The sequence below is a fragment of the Rhea pennata genome, chromosome 6 (genome assembly GCF_028389875.1).
Source record: "Rhea pennata isolate bPtePen1 chromosome 6, bPtePen1.pri, whole genome shotgun sequence".
Lineage (NCBI taxonomy): Eukaryota > Metazoa > Chordata > Aves > Rheiformes > Rheidae > Rhea > Rhea pennata.
This window is the reverse complement of record NC_084668.1, coordinates 11,564,524-11,585,479: the sequence shown is the minus strand read 5'-3', so window position 1 is coordinate 11,585,479 and position 20,956 is coordinate 11,564,524. Positions and strand designations below refer to the sequence as shown.

At 43.1% G+C, this 20,956-nt stretch overlaps 1 protein-coding gene across 6 annotated transcripts in view; it reads left to right on the top strand.

Annotated features, from left to right (window-relative positions):
- The window catches only part of KALRN (kalirin RhoGEF kinase), a 515,818-nt gene that overhangs the window by 165,330 nt on the left and 329,532 nt on the right, over positions 1-20,956 (top strand). For all 6 annotated transcript variants that reach the window (XM_062579292.1, XM_062579294.1, XM_062579296.1 and 3 more), the window contains exon 3: positions 11,341-11,455. In XM_062579292.1, the coding sequence (XP_062435276.1) occupies positions 11,341-11,455 (115 nt within the window). The remainder of the gene's footprint in view (positions 1-11,340; positions 11,456-20,956) is intronic.

The following is a 20,956-nucleotide window of genomic DNA, read 5'->3' as shown; positions in this document are numbered from 1 at the left end:
AAAAAGTAGTCATGCTGTAGTTTAAACTGACTCTGTGAGCACATTGCATTTGTATTCAAGCTTCCTCAATGAAAAACAATACTTTATCGAGCTTTCTTCAGAATTTTATACTACAGTTAATTTTAACAATAATAGTAAGGTAAAATTGTTATCAGGGGATTTCATCTTGTGCTTACATCAGCAGAATTTATTGGCACACAAAAAAATTCTCAGTTGAACATCTCAATAATATATATATATATATATTTTTTTTTTTCTTTTCTTATCTGTTGTGGCTCACCAGCTTGTCTTTTAGACCATGATTCTACAGGAAGGCTGCTGGGAGCAAATATGTTACTTAAGGCAATGGCTATACCGTGCTTTGTGTTTCAAAGTACTGTGGATGCTTCGCTTTTATAAACTTTGACCATGGAAAACAGTAAGGCAGACCATTAGCAGGAGAGTGACACTGGATGCTGCCTGCTGCAGAGCACACACAACAGGACCTACTTGTACAGCCTTGTAATCTCAGAGGAGCACTCAAGCTTTCAGAAGTGCACTTAATTTCAGAGTTGAAATACAGCCCTAACTAGCTGGGCACAGATTCATCCCGGCTAAATGCTGTCTAGGGCTCTGTGCCTCGCGCTGCCTCTTGGCTGGCTGTAGCCAGCAGCAAACAGCAGGCACGGGGCTCTGCATCAGCCTCCGCGAGCGCTGGCGGATCGAGGGGTGGATAATGATTCTTTTTTTCCTGGAACTGCCTCTTCACTTCTTCCAGTGACCTCGTGTATAAGCTGGACTGATCGCGTGTGTGTCTAAACGGCGCCTGAAAATCCCACTGCAGTTCTCATAAGCAGAGAGATAGTCCGACCAGTTGTGAGCAATAACCTATCTCCGCTGTCGCGGTCTGACTGTTTCCATAATTGACCTCATGGAAGGAGATGAAGCAGTGGGTGGGGTGGAGGCTTTGGCCACATGCTTGTTGCCTAAACAGTAATAAAATCTTGGCTTTGCATGGTTGGTTCACCGTGTTGTTTCCAGCAGTGGAGTGGCTTTGGGAACCGTTTGGGAGCAAGGTGTAAGCCAGAGGCTGATTTTTGTATTCTGAGAAGGAGATGAGCACAAAGAAATGGAAATAAAACAGGTTGTACATTTTTTTGTTTTGTTTTTTTCAGTAAGACCTGGTGAAAATGATACTTTGGAAGGTGTGGTTACAGCCTTTCCTGGGAAACACAGATGTTACTTTGGAAGAATGAATTCAGCTTGGGATGTTGTTCATCTGCTTGATTATATTTATAGGAGAATTTCTATTAATCAGTGGAAATACAGCAGGTCATGAATGAGAGCTGTAGGAGAGTGAAGGGAGCATGTTGCTGTGTTGCTTCCCCCTCCCAGCGCGTGGACCCTGAGCTAAGGCAAGCAGCTTGGAGAGGGTGGTAAAGACATTTGTGAGCATGACCATAGCGTGGAAGGCAGGCGGCTGGGGTGCCAGGCAGGTCTCACCTCGCAGTGGCTGTATCCTTCGGAGGTGCCCAGCTGGCGGCTGCTGGAGGAAGGACAGAGGAGGCAGCCCTGCAAGGAGGTTGGGCAGGTCGAAGGGAAGGAGCATTTTGGTGGGAGCTTGTAGGGAGCCAGGTGGGACCATCCCAGGTTCCAGGTGGGAAGCCCTCTTTTCTTCCTGCCTTCCTCACTCTCCTCTGAGTTTGGGTATAAAAAGCCTGTCAGCTGATTAATGCCATGGACCTGGCTGAAACCATTTATCCTTTTCCCGTGGCCTACCCAGAAGAGTTCTGCAGGAGCCTTTCTGTCACTGTCTATTCCCTACAGGGAAAAGAGTTCATAAAAATTGCAACACTTTGCATTTCTCCAGGTATTGTCTGCTGAGCTTTTAAAACACAAATACAAAGGAGAAGGTTGGCCAGTAAGTAAGGAAGAGACTGGCATAAGCCTGAGAGCCTGATGACAAAACAGAAAGAGCTTTATTGAAAGGTCTTTTGGAGGAGGAAGTTTAGTGTAAATAGATCAGATGAAAGGACAACTTTGCAGTTATGTTTCGCTAAATTTATGCCTGGTGGAATGAGTCAAAGAGGAAGTCTTCAGTGCTTGTTTAGTTTCTGAAACTAGTGTTGAATCTGGGAAAGACTTGCTCTGAGTTAAGGACTGCTGTGGGGGAAGACACTGACCTTCCTGAAAACTTCTCTGAAGACACCAGAGGTCATGTAGCGCCAGAGGTGTGTGGGACTACATGTGCAGGATCGTGTCAATCCTTCTGTGTGATGAATGTGCTTCAGTCTGAAGAGAAGGAACTGAAATGAGATCCCAAGCCTCTCCAGGCTTTGGAAGAACTCAGATCCAGGTTTCAGGGAGTCTGAAATACTGATTTGTGGCCACTGGAATTTGTATTGGATTGGGAATAGAACTAACAAAAATAGTTGTTTTTGAATGATGTAAACAGTTTGCATTTGGACAAAAAGTTTTGATTCAGAGTAATAATTTCCATTCTCTTTTTCCTGTGGAATGAAAATTTCAACCGAAGCATTAACAATTATTCCACATTTTGTTACAGAAAAATGCCTTCTTTTTCATACTGTTCCCTGATATAATTTGAAATCGACAGAAAATCCAAAAAGAGGAAATATACTATTAGGAATAGCATAACATGGCTTGACTATTGAATTTTCGTAGTGGTTTTGGGCTTGTCATGCTTCCATCTAGAATTTGCTGATGCATTACTGCAGATTTTTCTTTGAAGATGAAAAAGGGGAAGTTTAGACTGTAAATTTTCCAGATCTTCTGATGAGGTCTGAGCCTGTGAATTGTTTTTTTTCTTTTTTTCTCCTTTTAATAATGTAAGTTCATTCATACAGATATAGAAGAGCCTTTACCTTTAGGAGCTGTTCAAATATCCTCGTCAGGACTGTTAGAATAGAAATCAAAATGTTCCCTGAGATCTCTGATTTCATATACAGGTTGTGATGATTCACGATCAAAGATAAAACATTGCTAGGATGCAGAAACAGTTACTGTATTTCTTTCCATATGTTTTAACTGTAGCCATAGTCTAAATTAAATAATTTCTGCAGAGAGTAGTTAGTCACTGCCAGTGCTTACTGTCCTGGCTCTTGGATACAAGCAGCTTGCCAAGAAAGATCCACCAATATCTCCTCATTGCAGTGAGATTTCTCCTTTATGTACTTCCTCAATTAGCATGTGTGGGGTTAATGATTCTACCTGTGCTGCCTCATGGAGACACAAAAAGGTTCAAGTGCCTTACAAAATTGGGCAAAAGATCAGCCCAATCAAAATTTCCATCCCTCGCCAGAACTTGTAGAGATGTAAATAATACTATGGACGTAATTCAAACATGTTGAACTTGGTGACTGCCTTCCTGAACAGCCTTCGGAGCACAAAGGTTGATGGATTGATGGGACATTCAGCCTCATATGTATAGCTTTAAAATTAATGGTAATGACTTTCAAAATAACAATAAGAGGAAGGAACTGAGTCTGTGAAGCAAGAAGGTCTATATAGATCCCATCCTGTTTCAGCTATTAGATTTTTCTAGTCCTTAAAGATACAGTGAGCTCCACACGTACCTCACTAAGGATCTCTTTTTCACTTACACTGTCTTTATATAGAAATCAAGGCTAGGAGTTTATATAGCAATATAAGGATGTAGGGAGATGACTGTAGCATCTGAGATGTTTGATAAGAACCAGAAGCCTTGGACATTTTGCAATGGAGGGTTTGTTGTGTCCTGCTAGTGATGCTCATCACCTCTAAAATGTCCCTTCACTTCTATTGAAAGTGCTTTGGGCTGTGGGCTTAGGTTTTTGTCCTAACAAACTAGTTCCAACAAACTAGAAGTACTGAAATTCAGAACTGGACTATCTCTGTACTGATGATAGTTTAGATTATTTTTTATGCATTTTTTTTTGGTGAGGAAAAAATAGGCTAGTTGAAATGGAAATACTATACTGTAACAAGCAATTTCAAGGGTATTTTCTTCTGACAGTTTTTTCCAGCTCTGAGCCAAATTTCTTTTTTAAGCCAGAGGAAAAAAGACTTTCTAATAGCAATTATGTAAGTCCAATCGATTGAATTCTCCCTGGGCTTTCATTAATCTACAGGATCCTCTACCTGGCTATAATTGTGGAGAATTTACAGGCAGTGGATGTGGGAAACCTGGGCAGTCGGTTATATTGGATCAGTTAATCACATTTTTCACTTTGCTGATGAATGTCAGAAACTTTGCCATTGCCATTTCTTTGTGCTCATCTCAGATTGGGAAGGCAAACAGCCTGTGATCAGCGTGAATATTGCCTCTCTCTGCCTTATTTTGTTTGTGCCTTCCAGATCTACCATCAGCAGCGAAACTGGTATCGTCACATGCTGTTTTCTTCTCTTCCCTTCTCCTTAGGGCAAGAGGGTATGCAATGTACTCAGCCCTGGTGAGGCCTCCTCTCGAGTACGGTGTCCAGTTCTGGGCTCCCCAGGACAAGAGAGACATGGAGCTACTGGAGAGAGTCCAGCATAGGGCTACAAACATGATCAGAGGGCTGGAGCACCTGTGCTACGAGGGGCAGCTACGAGAGCTGGGCCTCTTCAGCCTGGGGAAGAGAAGACTGAGGGGGGGTCTTATCAATGTGTATAAGTATCTGAAGGGAGGGTGTCAAGGGGATGGAGACAAACTCTTTTCAGTTGTCCTGTGTGACAAGACAAGAGTCGATGGGCAGAAATTGAACCTGAATGTGATGGGGAATTTCTTCCCTGTGAGAGTGACGGAGCACTGCAACAAGTTGCCCAGAGAGGTTGTGGAGTCTCCTTCTCTGGAGATCTTCAAGGCCTGCCTGGACGCAACCCTGCCTACCATGCTCTAGGTGACCCTGCTGAGCAGGGGGGTTGGACTAGATGATCTCCAGAGGTCCCTTCCAACCTTACTGATTCTATGATTCTATGGGATATTTTGTTTTAGGAGGGCTTAGGTTTGTTTTACCTAATTTCTGCATTGGTTTCTAGATATGTACTGGTTTTCCCACGTATCTTTGATAGAGGAGGAGAGATCAAGGAAACTACTTTGAAGTTGAGGCAAAAGACAACTGGTTAGCACAGGTGTAAATAAGATACAGACACTGCAGAAGATGGTTGTGTGCTTGTGCCTAGTGCTCTCTTGATACTACACAGCAAACCAGCTTATTCCAGAGGAAGAAAAGGGCTCCTCTGGACTCTCTCTGAATTTTCTGCTTTCCACACAGAGGATTTTCCTTAGTTTTGCTTTGCTAGGAGAACATTTTTCCCAGTAGGAAATGAGACAGTTTTCCCAGTGGCCTGTTGGCAAGTAAACATTAAAAATCAAAGCAGTACCCCCAAAATTACTTGCATAAATCAACAGAGGGATATTACAAGCCACAAAATGTTGTCTCTTCAAATTCATGTGGAAGTCCCACGCCAGGTTCTTTTCCAATGCCTGGGCACACTGATGGGATTGGCAGCACACCTTGAAGGTTGGGAGAAGGAGCCGTATCTTTAGGGTGTCTTGGCACGAATCAGTTACTGCATTGCCCAAAAGACCTCTTCTGCACTGCTGATTGATACTGGATAAAGCAGATTGCAGCTAGAGCTTGGCTTTGGGTGGGTGTGAAACAAATTCGTCAGGTGGGAAATGGGATCATCTGGCAGCCATGCTGATCATCTCATGCACTGCTGCTGCTCTGATCTGCTCTACCAAGGGATCTCCCGGTAGGAACATACAAACTCATTCTTTACTCCCTAAGTATAATATTGCAAGTGCCTGCCATTAGGATTTGATTCAAGCACGTGACTCAGGAATACAGGACACTGCAAAGAGCAACACACTGGAGGATCAGGCCTTGCTGACTGTGTTACAGCTGGTCTAATTTGCAAGTGTACTTGTTGTGAGAGGTTAAATTTCCTTTACTATTGCACTAGTTGCACCTGCTTTGGAATCAACAGAATTTGAGGATCATTACACAGATAATTGTATATATGAACCTTGCAGTGACTAGTGCTTGCTGAAGCTGTGGGATTTTCAGACTAGGGCTCTCTGCTCAGTAGGTGTGGTAGCAAGCAGACTAGCACAGAGCTCAGCTATGGCAGAGAAAGGAAAAGAAATACTATTTTCTTTGCAACGCTGGATACTAATTTGTTGATGTTTTACTTTCCTAGGAAGTCTGTCAATTCAATTTAGAAACCCAGAGCATATTGGTTGTCGCTTTATAGAGGCGTTTGACATCAGCTGAATTAGTTCTATCACCTAGTTCTCTCCATTATCATTCATTTTTTCACCATATTTTGGACTGAAATACAAACGGTATCCTCCTTTTGAGGAGTATTTCAGCTCCTCTGGAAAGTCACTTATGGTCCCAGTAGAGTCTGCAGCATCAAGATAGATCAGCTTGTGATCTGCAGGGATCAGACGAAGCACTGTGTTGATTTGAACTGCAGTAGGTGGCTGAGCAGAGGCCAGAAGCCCTGTGTACTAATCCTGGCTCTGCTGGTGACGTGCTGTGGGACCTTAGACAAGGTACTTGGGGTCATAGAGGAGCCTTTGTTTGTCTGGACAGTTGTCTGTTCCTACAGTTAATCCCTGTGAATTCGTCCTTATAAAAAGTGTGCAGAAGAGAGCAGAGGGCTTGAATACAATTTAACATGGATGAACACAGGCCGGAAAGTATTGTAGTAGAATTGGAGATAGGATTGGACTGGTGCAGCTTCAAAATAGAGCTCGATATGATCACAGTCTGTTAGATGCAATAAATCTGCATTGGGGAAACAGATAGAAGTTCCTGTCCTAAACAGACAGGATTCCACAAAGCTAATCCCACAAAGTTCATGTCTCAGGACATGACCGGGGGAGGGCCCATAGCTGTCCTTCACACTGCTAACACTTGGGTTGACCAACATCTCCATTTACCTCTTGGCGGTTGAAGCCAAACTAGGCAGAAGTGTTCAGGCCCACCAACGGGAGGATTAAAATCTCAGCTCAGGCAGTCACTTACCCAGCAACTGCTGGGGCAACGATTTTATATAGGCTGGAGTCCCTTTCTGCTCAAAGGTGTAACCAGAAAAGTGGTCATCACAAAGTCACTGAAAAGTGCCTGAGTTGTCTGCCACCTGCTTCTGTTGCCCCGGTACGTAGGGTTTTTGAGGCTTTCTTCCAATATGTAGAAGTGGTGCACATCATGATGCCTTCTGCCGTCACTGCAGTATTGCACTGTGTTACTGGTGGGCAGTGATTTAAAGAGCTTTGTTACCTGTTTTCACCCAATTTGAGACTTGCCCTGTGGTGCTACACTCTAGCATGCTGAACAATGTGCTGAGAGCAAACATGAGTATGCTGAGTTTGATCCAGAAGAAATCTGTGGAGAAAAATGATGTGGTCTTGCCTTTGAGAACAGATGTTGAATTTAGCAGTGGAGTCTGTGTATGCTGGAAGTAAGAAAGATGGGAAGAACCAGCAAGCAAGCCACTGACAGCTAAGGCGGTCAACAAAGGATTTTGTAGGAGGAATGCGAGACATATATGGCTAAATATTTGTTTTCAGTGTACTTTGTGCCCTGTAGAACATGTGTTTTTGTGACTCCTTTTTCCAGAGCACTAATAGCTAGACCATCTGTTTGCCTCTATGCATCAGAACAAACCCCTTGAAAGCCCACCTTGGAAAACAATTAGAAATTATCAGCTGTTTGTTTTAGCATTTAATAACAGTAATTTGCAAACCTAATGACATGTTTGATTATTGCAGCCCGTGCCTGGGAGCCCAGTGGGAGGTGGGAGATGGGACATATTGATTAGAGCAATTGAGACTCTTTACCCCGTTCCATTTTTTATTTTCTTTTAGAACGATATTCTGGGTAGATCTCTGACGAGATGTTGCATGTAAAAATCAATGTTTGGATCCAAGCTGACTTGATGAAAGATTAGCCTTCCTGGGTGGATTACTTGTAAGCAAGGACAGAGTTTCAGTAACGTTTTTTTAGTTATTGACTTTTAGTGTAAGCACTATAAAGCCCTAACACAGTGGACTAGGGGTCAGAAACTTGGCTTATACTGCTGGTTCTTCAAGTGGCTTGCTAAGAAATCTTGTGCAAATTTCTTCACTTTTTTTGTACCTCACTGTAGGCATAACATAGGCATCTGTTAGGTGTCTAAAGCTAGATGGTCTGAATATCCCATTTAGTCTGCATAGTAAAGCTGCCATTTGCAGTAATAAAGTGCTGTGGAAAAGCTATATATTATTAGTATTTAAGACAGGAACTACGGTTACTGAACTGTGCAAGTCCTAAGGTGAATTAAATATACTGGGGTTTGTTCTGGAAGAAACCTGGCATTTCTTCATATACACTCTTCATAAAATTATAAATAATGCAGATGTTCATAAAAATAGGGATTCTGTGTGAATAAATTGGAAATAAGGAGAGGATTTGAATACGTATGATGCACACTTCACTCTGTTACTCAATGTAGAGCAGTAATTTTTATCATGAATGAGAAACATTTGTTTCTTTGGCTCAGATTTCTCAAGGTTTGCCTCTTGCCTCCTTGTTTTTCTGTGCTACAGAAGTAGAAGGAATTGGTCCAGATACTTATTTATTCTTCTGGCATCTAAAAAACTTCAACCAGGTCATCGTGTAACCTGCCTCTTCCAAAGAGAATTAACCAATTTTCTCCAGACTGTCCTGGTAGCTTTTGACCCTGTAATAGAGCCTTATTTATCCTGCTCCCCTGAGGACAGTTAGATGAACTATTGAAGGAGAATGTTTATACTGACGCAAAGACAGAACAGCAATGTTCTGGCCTCTATTTCCCTTTCTGTAGCCCACAATCTTTGTGTTATTGTTAGCAAAAGAGTCAAGAATTTTCTGATTTAATCATTTCTCCCCTCCCACTAGAAAAGCCCAGCCTGCCAAAATTTAATTTTTTTGCAGACCTCGCTTTGGTGGAAGTGTAGGTAGGAAAGGGGCTCTAGACCCAAAATACCATTCATAGTCATAAGCAAATTGAGGTGAGTGGGCAGTGTCGTTGCTGGGCTGCTCACAGCTCATATCTTGGGAAAGGATTGTAACTGTGGGTTTGGATATCTCCTGATATCTTCTCTTAGCACTTTTCCATTTCGTAGAAATATTGGGAATGGGAGAAAAGGTAGGAGGAGAGGGGGAGGGAGAGACTGATTGACTGAATAGTGGGTAGCATGTTCTTCTGGGATGCAATTTAAGTTCAAGCCTTTGCTTCAGTCAGTATCTGGAAGCTTTTGAAAGCCTTGGTTACAGCTTGGTATGATGGGAAATTTTTCACAACCTTGATAAGTTTCTTGTGTTGAAAACATATTTCCCACCTAGCTTTAGTTACTGTATCAGTTTGCCATTCCATAGGCTGGCCTGCTTTCCTGTTGGATACATCATGCATGAGATAATGGTTTTGGCATTGCTATGGTGTGTGAAATGATCCCAACAAAGGGGTAATGTCCTTAAAGTCCGGGTTTATATATATGTGTGTGTGTGTATCTATATATATATACATATATATATATAGATACACACACACACACACACACACACACACACACACACACATATATATACACACGTATATATATATGCCTGAAAATAAAAATGGGCCTATTTCCTTGTAAATTCAGTCTTGGGAATATTTGTTGCAATATGTCCCCATGCTCATGCCATGTGGCAGAGGGCTGTATCAGCCAACGTGAGGCTGAAATCTCATCAGTCATCCTAGCCTTTGTAGTTTGCTCCTTGATGGAGAGGATCGGCTGCGAGGCTGCCATACAGAGTCATGTTTAGGCCGTCTAAATGGACGGAACAAGTGGCCTCGGAGAAGTCATTCAGAAGGCTTCATGAAGTGCTGACCAGAAAGCAGCCTACAGCTGATGGCAAACTTAGGCACAGAAATTTAGAAAGAGGTTAGTAAATAGGATCAGATGGAAAAACAGTGTCCCGGGGTATGTGCATGTATCTCATCAGCTTGGTGTCTGATTTATCCATCTCCAGGAACTTCTGCCACACAAGATACCTCCTTGGATCTGTTCAAAGCAGTTCTTTGTCCTGTGGTGATCTAGGACACTGTTTTTCCAAGCTCACATTTGCTCTCCTGCTGATCCTACTCTTAGAGCAAAGCCTCTTAGGGGTCATCTTATCAAACAATGGTGTTTAGGACCCCTATAGCAATTTTGACCCCATAGAGTGGGGGTGACCTGTGTTCTGCAATACAGAATGTGGCATATAGGTGCTGAGATGCCAGTGTCCTTGCACAGCTTTTCCTTCCTGTCGGTCATTTACTTCAGAGTAATTTACTTCAGAGAAGCATCTGATTACCACTTCTGAGGAAGGGGATTTCTGTTAAAGGGATTATAGTTTCCACTGAAAAGCTCAAAATTCATCTACTTTTTTTTTACTGCTTATTTGCAAGGTCCTTGTAGTTTTGTGCTAGCTTTTTGAACTATAGTTTTGCTATGACTTTTTTCATAGCTAACAATGCAAACATATATCTGACAACACACCATTTCAGAGAAATCCTGTGATAATACATGAAGGAAGAACTAAAGATTGAGTAAGGAACTCGATTTCAGTTTCAAGCTTATTAAAATTTATTCATAGCAAAGAATAGAATAAGGTGCTGTAGAATAAGTTGTATTCACCTCTGTATTTATGATTGCATAATTTGGGGTAAAGTCATTCTTTTTATAGCTAAGTCTTTTAAGAAATGCTGTAAAACATGAAGTGCCAGATACTGGCAGTTCAAAAAGAGTGGATTTTAAGTAGAAAAACTACAGGAAAAAAAAAAAACAAAAATCATTCTAATTGCCAGCAGCACTCTCTTAATAGAAAGCATAGGAGGCATGAACTTTTAATCAAAATTCAATTGCTAATGAATTGCCAGATTAGAATGTCTTACTGCATAAACATTACGGGGATGCACTGCATCTATGTAATGGTATATTGTAATCTGTCGGGCAATGAAAGATACAATGCACATTGAGCAACAGTGAAAATACTTCCACTTTTCTGATGTTTTCACATTTAAAACTCTCCCTACAGTAGGCTTTCATTAGCATTGCCTGCTTGCGTTGGCTGTTACATTGGAGATTTGATGGCATTAGCTTAAAGACAGAAGAAACGCTAGTGACAGGTTTCCTTGTGTTTTTCCTTTCGTTGGAGCTCCAGCAAATGCAAGCATGTCTTCCTCAATTAGGCAAGCCTGAAAGACACAAAGAGAGCGCAGGCTCTTGAATGTGCTGTAATTTATGTTTATCAATTCAGTGCACATAGTTTTTTTGACATGTGCTTCCTGCCTGAGTTTCTAACAATCCTTTATTTTCTGCAGGTGGCCGTGATAAACGAGGTGGTCCTGTCTTGACCTTCCCAGCCCGCAGCAATCACGACAGAATAAGGCAGGAAGACCTTCGGAAACTTGTGACTTATTTGGCCAGCGTGCCAAGGTAAAGCTAGAAAGAAAACACTTCAAAGCCTTGGGTGGACGGGTGGGTGGGGAGCTTGTTCTTGGCAGTTGCTGATTTCCAAGTATTAACCTTTAGTACCTTCAGTTCTTGGGACGAGGAAACAAAAGTGTTCCCTTCCTCCTACTGTGTATGCTCTAAGAGCTTTTATCGAGCAAGCAGCAATGTGGCAGCGTGAGAGAGCAGAGTTTGTGCTAGGAAACTTGGGCTTCAGACTCGTGAACTAAGTTCATGAGAGCAGCAAAGAGCAGCTTCCATTTCTGTTGTTTCTGTAAGGCTCTTCTAGAGGCATGAAAAAGGAGGAAAGTGCCTGGAGTACTACTGAGGTCAGCTGAGTTAAATTTAGCAGGAGGGAGAGAACCCCTTGTCTGCCATTGCCTTTTAGTGCCTGGTGGGAGCTTCAGGAGAGTCGGGGAAGAGGAGTGTAATTCCTGGTGGGAAGGGTCTACCCTGCACAAAGAGACAGCTCTTTCTGCTCTGGCATCTTCCGGAGCTTTATGCCTGCCCAGGAAGAAAAAAGTGTAGACTAAAGGGCCAGTTTTCAAGGAGAGGTGCTTCGGATGTTTCTACATGCAAACTAGCTCTATTAGAAAGTGCTTTTCCTGCATTACTCCCTATGTCCCTCCTCCGACACGCATGTCCCTGTCCCTTTCCTGGGGATGTGGGAGGAGAAATCTGCACCTGGCAGCTGTTGCCCAAGGCTGTTTTCCTTAGCAAGCTTTAGAAGATGGTTTACAAGGCTCTGTGTACAGGTATTCCTGAGCCACTGTTTAGTGTTTCAGGAAGTATAAAGCTATACACACCCTCGTTCAGCTTCCTTTCCCTATTTTCAAGCTTCCCCAATTTCTTTCTCATGAACCATTACCCCAGTTACTGAGGTGAAGGGCATTCTGGTATTTTGCCTCTGGGACTGTTCTGGTACCACAGAATAAGTGAAGTGCTAAAAAAGGGCTATCACCGAGTTATAATAATGCACCCTGTGCCATCCAGGAATGCGTTCTCCTTTAAATCAATGATGTAACCTACAAAACAGTGCTCATAAGCTTGCAAAGATTGCAGAGCTAACATCAGAAAGACAGAAGGATTGACTGCATCAGGATGTTGGAGGTAAGGGTATCAGAAACACACACAGAGCTCCTGGTAATGCGTGGTGTGCAGAGAACAAAGCTCCTGCCTTGGTATAGAAGAGAGTTGAAGGCTGTTTGGAGACGCATCACTCAGCTGCAGAGAGTTATGGGCAAGCACAGCTGCATGTGCCACATCTGCCAATGTTCATTTCGTGTTGACAGTATTTCATGAGGCCTCAGGCAGTGCATTTTTTGCTGCAGTGGACTTCTGCTCATCAAGCTTTTACTAATCAGCTGAATTGGTTTGAGTCATCTTTTTTTTTCTTTTTTCTTTTCCTGTAGCCAGCCCTATTTGCAACTGAGAAATTACAGACATGCTGCAGGGCTGGGAAACTCATTGAGTTGGTCATTCAATGTCAGTGCATGTCCCAGGGCTTGGCAATCCCACTCCAACTGCTGTAGTAATACAATTGCTCCCTTACATCTTATCTCCTGCACGACCACAAGTATGAAGATACAGCATAGCCTCTCTTCTGTCAGAGACTGGAATTGCAAGCGATTATGTAGCTAAAAACATCTTCTAATGTGTTGATTAATACAGCTCTTCCCTTGTGGACGTAGTGATAACACCGAGGTACTGTTCCCCCCTACCACCTGAATAGACTAGCTCAATTTTGGGTGTTGCTTTTGGTTGCTTTACTGTGAATTGGTCCAGCAATAGTTATTCTTTAGTCATGCCAAAGTAGGGGAACAAAGGTGCGTGCTGAAAGAGCTAATACAAAACCAAGCAGCTTGTCTACCTGGAAACATTTTAAAAGGTGTTCCTTTGAGTGGTCCGCACTGCAAAGCCTTGTTCCACCCTGATATCTGAAACTTTCTTAGAAGCAATCTCTAATTACACAAGAGAACATTTCTTTCTCTGCAGTACAACCTCCATCATGAAAATGTGCTCAGCAGCGAAGGATTGACTACTCAATGGAGGACTTGCACCAGTTTCACAAGAATACACACAGATTGGTACTGGGGAGATGTTAGCCCAAGTATTGCATCCTCCTTGGAATATTGCACTTCAAGAGAGAGATGGAATAGGAAACAGCAAGAACAGTCAGAAATCTAGGAAAAGTGGCTTTTCAGGAAGGATAGAAAGGGTAGAAGTTGCTCAGACTAGAAAAGAGAAGAAAGACAGCCTGAAAAGCTTTGAAGGAATGTTGTAATGCTACAAGAAGAAAGGGAATAATTCCTGTGTCCTTAGGGTTAGGACAAGAAACAAAGGGTTATGCTGAAGAAAGGGAAGCTTAGGTCAGACACAAGGAAAAGATTTCTAATGAAAATGGTAAACACTAGAATAAACCATCTAATCTGTTCTTAGAAACCTCCACAGCCTTAGACCTCTGGCACAGGTATAAATGTTAGGGAGGAGGGGATGAACTAGGTGATTTCTCCAGCTTCTTTCTGGTTCTATTTTGTTTGGTCCCACACCTATGAACTCACTGCTATAGACGGAAGAAGTGGTCAGAAACTTCTTCAGTGTGGCAGGCAGGATTGTGTTGCCTGTTCAGTTTGAGAGAACACTGAAAACCCATTTTCCCTAAACATTTTATTCATTTTAACAAGGATAACTAGTGGAACTTTCAAAGTTATTTATTTTTTGGAAACAAATACTGGAAGGAACAGTATTAATTCATATCATTGGCTCCCCATTCATAGTTATACCAAGGTGAATACTGTAATGAATAAGTACCTCAGCAGTCTACCAAGATAAACAGTTTTATTAGTACAGACTCTGGATGTCAGGAGAAAGTACACTCATGTTCAGAGTGTTGGAGAGGGGAAGAGTTTTCAGTGCAAGTGGAAAACCTAGAAATTCTTCAGAAAAGAAAAAGACTATAATTTATCATATTGACTTCAGTATAATAATTCTCTCCTTATTCCCAGTGCAGTGGTTCCTGAGTGAGACAGATTGCTATCCACGTTGATACTATCTGTCACTTAACCCTGGTTTTATATCTTAATGGAAAGGGCAGTGGTGGCATGTTGCTGGGAGCTTTGAGCAGGTATAGGATTGGTAAGGAAATATGATGATAGATTACAGTAAGTGAAACCAAGGTCTTGCTAGTAGTTTTCAGAGTTTCTGATTCAGCTTTCAGTAATTTCTTTTTTAAAACAGAATAATATCTGATGTGGGTTTTCTGAAAGCAGCAATGTGTGTTTGAGTTACAGCAGAACAGAAAGCACTTTCATGCTGCTAGGAGTGGTGGCTGGGTAGTCCATGAAGTTGGTGGGGCTCCTTGCATGGGTAAGGATTACTGCTGGGCAGTTAAGACTTCAGCACTGGGAATGTAGTTTGTTCATATTCCAAAACTATAAACTTCCTGTTCATGGTATCCTAGGTGACTTAAGGGTCCTGGGAGATGCTGAGGCGTGATCCTGCAGCCTTGAGTACTAGGAGAAGGAAGCAATAGTGTATCCGATGTTCAGGAAGAGTGTCCTTCTGGTTCAGTGCTGTACTCCAGTTCTTTTAGACACACCGAGAGGTGTTTTTTCCCAAAGAGCTCCACCATAATTAGTTACTAAGAAACTAAGATGCTAAACTAAGAAGTACAGATAATTGCCACTGAAGCCAGGTTCCTACCCCACTGCCATTTTCTGCACGTTTTACACTTGCAGTGATGTTTTCTTAATAGATGAGACTGTATTTCTTGTAAATCAGGATGGCTCCCATTTACATGCTGATTTAAATGGAACGGGATGCTTAGACATTTGGTGAATGTGACCAGATCTAGGAAAACATAGGGTTGATGATCAGGGGAGCTAAGTTAAACAACTAAGGATGACGGTGGTGGTGGGTTGCTGGCTTTGCTGAGGATTAAATTTTGTTTTTAAACACTAGTGTAGTGCCATCTATTCCAGTAGAGTAAGTTTTGATTAATACATGTGTAAATGAAACTAGCACCAGGGCAATCTCTTCTGTGAGCCCTTCAGAATTAAGAATTAAGCTATGTGTAGGCTATAGGAGGATAAAAAGGTGACAGAATATTATTAGCCTGAGTTATCTGCCTGCATGGTGAAGCAATGTGATGAAGGAAATGTTCTTTGTCAGCTATAGTGAATCTTCCGGCTGAGCACATCAATCTGTTTTGGAGCCAAGATAAGCAGTCTTCTGTGTTCTCAGCAGCGGGGGAAATCCGAGATGCCTTGGAGGCCTGTATTTTTAAAAACATCTACTTTTATTTGTCCTCTGTTTAAAAACCTGCTTAAATATTTCCCTGTTCTGGGGGACATCCAGGACTCATAACAGTTGCAAAATGTTTCCAAGGGGAAGCTCTGTATGTTTGAACAGCTTGTCAGAGCTGCTTCTCTGAGTAAGATTAAAGGTGCTAGCATCAGTAAAACAAATTAAGTGCCTTTAAAGAATTAGTTCAGTGATTGGGAATTTTTAAAATTAAAAGAACAAAATAGAGCCTGGCAAAAGGTAGCAATGTTCACCACTCTCTTGGTTTTATTTTAAGCTCTTCTATGATGACCTGTGGTACTGTGTATATTAGCTTCTCTGGGCAGGAGTAGTGTGAAACTCATCTTGTTGATTGATAGGAATTAAACCCTAGAGTTCGATTTTCTGTTATACAATCTTAGCATAAAAGAAGCTTTTTAGGATCTTTTCTTCTGGAGGCTATTGTAGATCTACAAAAATATCTGTGTATTTCAAAAACAACACCAGGGATTTTTAGTATTAGTGCTTATTTTAGTAACTAAATATCTGGTGCCATGTGTCAAATAATTATTCCATCATACACTTGCCTCAAAAGACAATGTTAATAAATGAAGTGAAACTAATGAGGCTAATGGAGGTTAATATTTTCTTTAAATATAACTTTATTTATTTGTTTTAATTGTAAGTGTATTTCAGAGAAGGAAGCTCACTAGGAGCATATATTAGACAGGAATGCTTGTGGATTTAAGAGTCTTTCACCACTCTATAGCCAGCTCAAACCCAGCCTCCATCCTACAGGGTGTTGGTACGTGATGATGATATTTATCAGCATGTGTTGGTGAATGGGGGACCTCCATGAAACTGGTTGGAGGCGTCTGATCTTGTGTTCTGTTGTTAAAGGGCTTCTGACCACGTCAGTCTGTGTTGTGTGCTGTGGTCCCTTCAGTAACCGCATGGGGGCCAAGTTGCATGTTCAGTTCTTGTTGGAAGTGAGCTCTTCAAAACAGGAGCCCTGATTTCCTTCCAACTGTGGTGATGACCAGTCCAGAACAGAATTGACACTTTATTTCTAGATAACTGGACGATGTCTATAATTCATGTTAAAATTCTGCAGTATCTCTCTACAACTTCCGATCTGGCAAGATCCACTGTGACCAAAAGCCACTAGAGCATGTGGACTTCCTTGGAGTGAGGCAAAACAACGAGAGCAGTCTGAGGCCTGGGGAGCAGGAACAGTGAGAGAAGATTGAGGGTATTGGGGCTGTTCTGCCTAAAAAGGATGAGATTCAAGAGTAACATGGTAAAAATGCAGTATGCAAAAATTAACTGAAGGCAGGAAGGAAACAAGCTGGCCTTCGTAGCCAGAGCAAATGGGATGAAAAGCAGTGGGTTTAAATCACAGAAAGAAAGATTCAAATGAGAACATCTTGCTGAATGAAGCATGCAGCAAATTGTTATGGTGTCTCCATCTTTGGAGACCAGTTCAGAAAGAATCTGTCAGGAATAAACCAAATGTTGTCATTCCTGCTTGGAGCAGAAGGCTGAAAAGGACAGCCTCTTGAGCTCTCTCCTAACAGTGTTTTCTATAATTCTGTGTTTTTAGAATAGCTAAAAAATTTTCATTGCCTATGTTTGGTTATTTTTGATTTCTAAATTTTTGAAATTTTGTCCAACCGTAAGATAAATGGGGGCTTTCCATATCCACTTACCAATTACTTCCTGCTTTCATTGCCTGTTACTCTTTTCATGGATGGGATAGGGACAGCTCTTTCAAAGCTTGGGACCAGAATCAGATGTCCTCTATCCCTCTGCCCTCCATAGGGACGAAGAGTACAGAGAGCTCTGTAGGACTGGTTCTAATTCTGTTTGATGCTCAGCCTGGCTCTATCTTCCAACTGAATAACGGTGCACATGTTTGCAGATTTATTTTGTCATGAACAACACAAATAGCAGGATATAGAGCTTCATAGGTAGTGTGCTGTGAATTGCACAGCTCGTGTAGTCTGTTCCTTCTTCTAAAGACTGATAAATGGAGAGATTGCCTGGGCTCTGCATATCACTTGTATCCGAGATTATCAAATGCTTTCTATTTGATGTAGGAGAAATGTCCCTCATCCTTCGCATTTTGTGAAGTAAAGAGGCAAATGAGAGTGACAAAATACTAACACTGAGACAGATCTATGGAGATTTGATTGTCTTGTTTCAGAATATGAGTTCAGAGACTCAGGGAAAAAAAACATTGGTGTTATTTCAAGACTTGATCCTTCATTTAAGAAAAATTCTTTAAAAGATAGAGAAAATCTCTTTGTAAATTGTCCAGTTTATATCCAAAAATATTTACACCATTTGGAAAAATCTGCAAATCTGTTACTGGTTTTGCACACTGGCTTCTCCAATATTTCTGTATTTTTTTAAATAGTAGCTTGCTCTGTTTCATTACAAATTAATTGTTTTTCCAGTAAATGAGATTACTGATTGCCACATGCAGAGAAACTATGATTTCAACTTGCCTTTATGTTTTTAAACACTCTATTCAACACTCAACATCTGCTTAATTCTAGACTATAAATCTGTAATCAAAAAAACTTAATATCAAGTAATCCCTCATTTATTGTATCTGAATTATTTCCAAGGCAATTGTTCTTTTTTTAAAGGGAAAAAAAAATCCGTTTTCTTTTACTGCCAGCCATGCCGGCTCATACAGAGATTTCAAAGTCATATTGGGTTCTTTATAATTCGTGTAACATCTATAACACAAAGATACTCCAGTGGGTTACTGATTTGAAGACTTAAGATTGCATAGGTGGCCCTGGCTTTCCCAGGGAAGGGTCATTTCTTGCTGAGAAAGGAGGGACTGAAGGAGTCCTAAAAGCCGGTGGCACAGCCGCTGAGCAGAAGTCAAGGCGCTGGCGCGAGCAGGGCCGAGGAGTGCCGGCCCGCCGATGGCAGCCCCCTGTCGCCATGCTCGGAGGCGGCAGCCGGGCTTCCTCGGGGCTTCGCAGGGGGCTCGTGGCAAGCGAGCGTGATCCGGCGGAGGCGTCTGGCCGAAGCCACGGCGTGGGGAAGACCCTCGCCGTCTCCTGAGGGGAGGCGCGGGCGCTGCTGGGCTCCACGGCGCAGATCGAGGCTGTTGCTTTTTGGCTCTTGCGCACAGCACGGACTCGGGCTCTGCGGCGCTTTGGGAAGCACTCTCCGTTTCACCGGTTCTCAGCAGCGTCGTACGTGATGGCCAGGCTCGTTTCTAACAAGGGACCGAGGGCTTGGAAGCATCCAGCTCAGATTTCAAAGAAATACAGAGCCAACAGCAAAACACACCTCCTCGCCACGTGCACCCCCATCCCAAAAAACGTGAGAGAAAACCTCCTTGGGACGAGCGGATTTGCAGGAGCGCCCTTCGTCTGAGTTCCCTGAACGGGACACAGGCGTAGAGCTCGCTTTGCCCGTGCCCCGTCTGCGCCCTGCGGCTCCGGGGCCGCTCTGTGGCTTCCCCACGTTCGTCCGCGCGGCCCGAGGCGCCGGCGGGCCGCAGGCGAGGCGGCCCGCTGCCCCTCCCCACGCCGCCTCGCGCCGCCTCTTCGAGCTCCATCCAAGCACTCGCTCTGGGGGTTAGTTCCTTCTTGCTAAATGATTTTTGCACGTGGATTATCCTGGCTTTCGCTGCCTGGAAGAAGGAGCCGAGGCGAGGGAGAAGCAGAAGAAAGCCCGTCTGTCACAGGGATCGACCTGGGGCCCTTTTTCAGCTTTTTGGGTGGTTTCAGCTGATCAGAGGAAACCAGTGGGCACCGCGGCCCGTTGTAAGATTTTGTCCAAAGCGTTTGCTCGCCGTGCTCCTCGTGGGGAGCCTGTGCGGCACGCCTGGCGGAGCAGCCCTCCCTGGCCTTCCCCACGCTCGCGCCAATCTGGAACTGTTCCGTGCTTCTCCTGGGCTCTTCAGCCTTGTGGCTCCGGAGCGCTCGGAAAGATCCAGGCAGCGGTGGCCTGGGGACTTCCACGAAGAAGGCAGGTTTGCTCTACTGTACGTGGTAATTCAAAGGAGCTAAAATTAGCAGACTGAAACCTGTTGTGGGACTGGCGCGCTGGCAGCAGGCACTGTCGGGGCGCGTTTCCTTCTGAAGTTGGCAGCAGCCGCAGCAGAACGGGCAGCGGTTCGGCCTATCTGAACTTCGCTTTTCAGCGCTTTCTTCCCGTAGAGCTTTCACAAAGACTGTAAAATGGTTATGTCTTTTTTTCAGCACGGGTCCTGGTGTTCCTCATCAGTAACTCTAGCACGTGCTACGTCCTTTTCCTTCTTAGAAATTGTTGTAATTTGGAAGCATTTTATGCCACCCTCTTTACGGATGTCTTTAGGAGCAGGAAAATTGCTGCTATACTTTGCAGTCTTAACAGCAGGGGAAAAGCTCTCCTAATATCCCATGGAAAGCAAATGAGACCTTTCCTGTGTGTCAATAAGCAGCAAGTAACGGGAGACAGAGAAGCAGAGTCGCCTCCATCCTGACTGCCTTGTCCTTGTCCTCATCGCATGGCTAGAGGTGTCATGCATACCAGTCCTAAGTTTGGTTTCCCAAAGCACACGGCTTGGGGAGAACTGAAGCTGTGTTTTCAGGAATGTATTTTTAGCCTCGTCTCCAGGTGATACAAAGCTTATGCAGTCACGCTGCCTGACAGTCATTGTTTAACCCAAATCTGACAGAGAAGAAAGAGTCTCAAGAATATTGAATTCCTAGAGGTTTAATGGGAATAGACAGCTGTGTCAGGGAGAGAGCGCTAGTTAGTGCTCTCCGCGAAGGAAAGGCAGTCGGAGCTCGCCTGTTCGTAGAGACTGGAGGCGGGGGGGATTCTCCAAAGCGCGTAAGACCTCAAAAGGTGCAAATGCTTTATTAGACGTTAGAGGATCTATGTGGCAAGTACAGCTGTAGGAATCCAGGGTTCAGCTGCTCCAGCGCTCATGAAACTGTGTTGGTTTATGGTATTAGAAAATTGGATCATACTAAACTAGAACAACGACCAATTCACAGTAACATATGGTATCAAGCAGGCTGATGTTCTAATAGCACGGAAAGTATGGGTTGGAACTGGCAAAATTCGTCCAAGAGTAGGATGCTCAATTCCCTGCTGTTTCCAAAGGGAATCGGTATCCAAATATGGTTGGCAGTTGTAAATCCCATCAGTGCTTTCCTCTCATTTTCCACAAGGTGCTACTAACCA